This window comes from Lipotes vexillifer, unplaced genomic scaffold (genome assembly GCF_000442215.2).
Source record: "Lipotes vexillifer unplaced genomic scaffold, Lipotes_vexillifer_v1.1 scaffold259, whole genome shotgun sequence".
NCBI lineage: Eukaryota > Metazoa > Chordata > Mammalia > Artiodactyla > Lipotidae > Lipotes > Lipotes vexillifer.
This window is the reverse complement of record NW_006797031.1, coordinates 78,768-84,146: the sequence shown is the minus strand read 5'-3', so window position 1 is coordinate 84,146 and position 5,379 is coordinate 78,768. Positions and strand designations below refer to the sequence as shown.

General features: G+C 32.3%; 1 protein-coding gene across 1 annotated transcript in view; it reads left to right on the top strand.

Moving 5' to 3' along the window:
- The window catches only part of NBEAL1 (neurobeachin like 1), a gene marked incomplete at its 3' end in the record, with an annotated part of 145,371 nt that overhangs the window by 61,859 nt on the left and 78,133 nt on the right, over positions 1-5,379 (top strand). Inside the window, exon 11 of the mRNA XM_007469188.1 lies at positions 4,437-4,520. Coding sequence (XP_007469250.1) covers positions 4,437-4,520 — 84 coding nt within the window. The remainder of the gene's footprint in view (positions 1-4,436; positions 4,521-5,379) is intronic.

Sequence of the window (5,379 nt, the reverse complement as noted above, 5' to 3'; positions counted from 1 at the left end):
AAAAAAAAAAAAAAAAAAAAGCAGATAGGAGAGTTCATCTGTCTTATCTTAAGCCAGACATTTAAAGAGATTTGCAAAAATGTAAAAGTAGTGCCATCCTCACTAAGGTATATTTTGGAAAATACAGTTATTTTTCATAAACATGTTTTTATATAAACTTGTAATGGATTTATTGTTATTTTTTTGAGTAAATATTTTTTAAATGCCTTGATTTTAATTTCTGATATGGTAAATATTGATAGATGTAACCCACATAAATAAAAGTTCAGTTCATTGGGGTTCTCAGTAATTTTTAAAAGAGTGTTAAGGGGTCTTCAGACCAGAAAATTTGAGGATTTCTCTTTCAACCTATGGATGAACCATAATTTATTAACGTATTCTATTATGTTGATATTTGACTGGTTTCTAATTTTTTGCTGTTGTAAACAGAATTGAAGTGAGCATTTCTTTTCCAAAATCTTAGTGTCAATTTCTGACTGTTTCTTTGAGTAGATTCCTAGAAATACAATTACTGATTTAAAGAGTAAGAACTTTTTAAAAGAATCTTGATATGGATTGCTTTCTGGAAAGACTTTACTTATTTTTACTTTCATCAGTTTTGAGCAGTCCTGTGTTATTGTACCTAGACAATATGGAATATTACTATTTTAAAATCTTTGCTGATAATAATAATACCAGCTTTCATTTATTTCACCCTTGTTGTATGCCAGTTTCTAGGCTAATAACCTAACATGGATTATCTCATTTAATCTGCACACCAATTTCATGATATCTTATTCTTTTCATTTCTGAGAAAACAAACTCGGAGAATTTAAGTAGTTTTCCTTAAAACCAGGCAGCTTATAAGTAGCAGAACCAAGATTCAAATGCAGTTTTCTGATTCCAAAGCCTGTATTACGTACACTAATCTATTTTTAGGTTTAGCGTTACTTATGCTCTTGCATACCTTACTATTATCCATTTTATTTTATATTGCATTATTTCAGCACATTACTGGATTTTTGTTTTCAATTTCTGAAATGATAGTAGTTTCTAAGAAGAACTTCCTTCTTAGGATGCTCTTGATAAATCCCTTTATAAATCTAGCTTTCTCTCCCTTTTCACTCTCATTTGAATTATTTTCCTCTTTACCCAAACTGTGACAGATCTTTTGGGATGCTGGGTTTTATTTATGTAAGCCAAACTACTTGATTCTTTCATTTCTTTCAGAAAAGGGCAGTCTCAATGTATGTCAGAGGTAATCCTAATCCATCTTTCTACTGTACAAAGTAATATAAATTATGCTCAACTCGATAATTTTGGAGAATACTGTTAACAAAATTTTTAACAAAATGTGTGCTCAGATAAATTTGGGAAATACTACACACTGACCTCCCTTGTCAAAGTACACATTAGCATATTCGAGACTCTGAGGAGCATTTCCAGAAAGACCTCTTTTTAAAGTTAGTTTAATAGCATTTCACACACCTGTGTGGTTGCAGAACCCTTACTGTACATTATTTACTACAGTATCTTTAGTGTGTCTCAATAGCAGTTTCCTTCTCTTCTATGAGTCATTCCCTGCTGATTCTTTAAGAATTCAGGAATATTAACTAAGTATTCCTAATAATTATTTAATTATTGCTGTTGTTTCTTATTTTGGTAACTTTGAATTTCAGAGAGAAATAAATGATAATTAATTACATAGTTTATGAACTAATGTTAGTTAGTAATCCAAAAAGTGGACAGTTGATTGTCATTTTAAGAGTGGTATACTTCATGAGTGGATTCTTGGATTTATTTCAAGAGATATGGAAATCCATTTAAGCTTCACTTCTGCTTATAGGTAACAATTTAATGTTCTTTCTCCATTATTCTTGTCTCTGTTTTTAACAGCTATTTTTAAATGCTAACAGTAAGGTGGCAGACAAGAACGAGAAAGACCTTGCCAACAAATTACTGACAGAAATGAATGAGGACCAGGTATCTACAAAGCCTGCATCTTGTTTCAGCTGAAGTCCAAAATCAGTCAGTGGGAGCACCTATTCCTGTACTTTTCTTCTTATGTTTTAAAGTATACAAACATTATCTATTTCTAATCTTCATTAATTATTTTTGAAAATTGTTTAAAAATTTAAAAATAAATGCTTTCATCTAAAAGATAAATATAGTTCCCTGGTGAATCAGTCAGTGGGAGCACCTATTCCTGTACTTTTCTTCTTATGTTTTAAAGTATACAAACATTATCTATTTCTAATCTTCATTAATTATTTTTGAAAATTGTTTAAAAATTTAAAAATAAATGCTTTCATCTAAAAGATAAATATAGGGCTTCCCTGGTGGCACAGTGGTTGAGAGTCCGCCTGCTGACGCAGGGGACACGGGTTCGTGTCCCGGTCTGGGAAGATCCCACATGCCGTGGAGCGGCTAGGCCCATGAGCCATGGCCGCTGAGCCTGCACGTCTGGAGCCTGTGCCCCGCAACGGGAGAGGCCACAACAGTGAGAGGCACGCATACCGCCAAAAAAAAAAAAAAAAAAAAAAAAGATAAATATATTGAAATCTTGGTGAGGGATATAAACGATCGATCGACAGGATTCCATCTATGTATGTGTGTCTTCTTTTCAGTTTGAGGAAATATAAAGTACAGGAATGGAATCCCAATATCAGTGCTGTCCACCTAGTGATGACTCCATATTTTGGGGGCTTCTTTTTCTAAGCATTGTGGTGTATTGGGACCTTAGGGCTTTGTTCGTGAATATGTTTGATCAGTTTTAATATCTTGATTCTTTGCCTCTTGTTGACAAATGATTATTATAATTCAATGGACAACCCAAATCTTGGAGGAAGGGAAGAAGATGCCGAGCTCTTTGAGTCTTAATTTAGCATAAAATTTAACTTTTTTCTTTTCTAAAAACTCACCTTTACACGGATATAAGGCAGACATATACAATTTATCTTGCTTTTCACAATACATTAGGCAATTCAGTTTGGCAAAAACTACCTATAAAAATTGCTTTGTTATTTGTCTTTCCCAGAATGTTTGTGAGAGAGCTTATGTGATATCTTTTATTAACATATTATTAGCATTATCTTAATGTCCAGGTGTATAAATAGAGCTGTGGTATAAAAAGAGACATGATAATCTATTCTCTTCTGGATGTCAAATATCAATTACAGACTACCGTTCTGGATTTCCATATAAGTGTTAGTCCCTCTTAAAGTCTTCTCATATAGATTTATAAAATCTTATAATAATCTCTTAGAGGTTGACAATTAGTATTCCTGATTATAGGTACTGTGATGCCTAGTCCTCTTCAATAAAGTCAAGAAAAAAATCTTAGTTGTATGATATTCTGTATGCAGAATGTTTAATGCATATGATGTTTATTACACATGTAATATGTTTATTTTATGTAATAATGTTTAATAAACAAACAACATCAACAAAAACCAAGAGACCAGCTTAAATAACTTGCCTGAAAATGATAGAGCTTAGCTCACAATGACAAAGATCTAATCAGTCCCCCTTTACTCAGATCATTTTTAGTGGGAGGCAGAGAGGAAAATTCTATTTGTGGGGTAACAAGCTTCAAGTCATAGTAATATATTACCAAAAGCAGATTTTGGGGACTGGTAATTTTTACAACTTTCTAGTCCTCACACTATGCTTTCATGGTTGACTAAGTCTGTTGATATAGTATTCACGTTCAGTTTTTTTACATTGTTGATATTCTATTTTGTTTTTGTTTTTGTTTCTTTTTCTATGAATGTACTGCCCTGAAATTTAACACATCTCTTCTTTATAATGAAGCTTAAACAGAAATAGACAAAATGGAGCTGGTATTTATTTTTTTCTTACAACTTCTGGCATTAAAGCTTGCCTTCTCAAAAACATGACAGATACATATTTCATTTTCTGTTCTGCCTCAAATGTCTGCATTTTATATAAAAATAGATGTATGTTATTGTTTGCAAATGTGATTGATATATGCACATACCATTTCATTTATAACACAGGTTTTGGAAACTATATAGATAAGACTGTTTTAGATATCTTATTATACATGCTAATGAAATTTTAACCTAGGAAGTTTCAAGTGTATTTTTGAAGGAAAATTAAAACATACAAGAATTTCCCATGGTAGCCCTCCCTCCCTTCCTCTTGAGATTGTCCATTACTTTTTAAAAGCATGTTTAAGCTTGGTGGGTTTTTCCCTCAAAGCATTTTAATATAATGAGTGAATGTAACCTTATTCTTCTTGACATATGGCTTATTTTCTGTCAAGTATGTAACTTTTCTTACAGGTTTTAGTGTTTCAGAGATCCATTTCATTGGAAGAGGAATGTATTGCATGTTAAATTTTTTTTTGAGGTTTTCAGAAGAAAGGCTTCCTAACTGAATACAAATCTTGAACACATTTGTTAATTTCTTACCTTTTCTTCCTCCTCTGGTAGGTGTTTCAGGTACAGTTGGATTGTTTGGCTGTATCAACCATTCAGGCTTTGACAGCAGTAATGAACAAATCTCCAGCTGCTAAGGTAAAACATACGTCCTCAAGCTCTAAAATGTTGTCATAGATATACCTGTTTTCACTATATAATTCCCAAAGTAATATATGAAAGTATAAAATACATAAGGTTTCACTCATGAAATAATTCACAAAATATCTCATCTTTGTGTAGGAATCACTTTGCTGATAATTTAAAAGATAGATGCCTATGGGCAGTACTTTGGGATTATTTAAAGCATTGATGACTGACTACAAGCTCTAGGGATTTACAGCATCAGTCAACGAATGGGAAGAGAGCACTGGTGTTGAAATGTTGAAAGGATCATTTTAAGTGAATATTTGATTAGCGCATTTAAAGAATTAAATTTTATATCACAATTTTTCTTCATTAATAAAATAATCACTCTTTCACTATTTGGTCAGTTTATGACCATCTAGAATATGAAAAATTTTCACATGTGAACAGCCCTGTCAATTTGGGACTTGTTTTTCCAGATGGCCTTGGAAATTCTGCTTCTTTGTTTGTAGTCACTGACACTCAGGATTTTCTTTCCCTTTTCATTCACTACCACTGACTCTGCCCTGCAGTCCACTTATGCTGATTCTGTGCTAGTAGTTTTCCCACTGAGTACTTTTAAGGATTAGTGACATCATCTGTGTAAAATGGTAAGCAGAGTGCCAGGCACAAGGTAAGTGCTTAATAAGTATGTGTCTATAATTATTTTTACCATTTTACCTTATCTACCACTTCTAATATATTTCATTTAGTACCAGAAATAAATGAATTATTCCTTGTTCCCTAAGCCATGCTTTCAGTTGTATTTCTTACTTTCTATTGGTTTTTGTTAGGAGACTGACTTTCCCTATAATTTTTTCTATATATAACT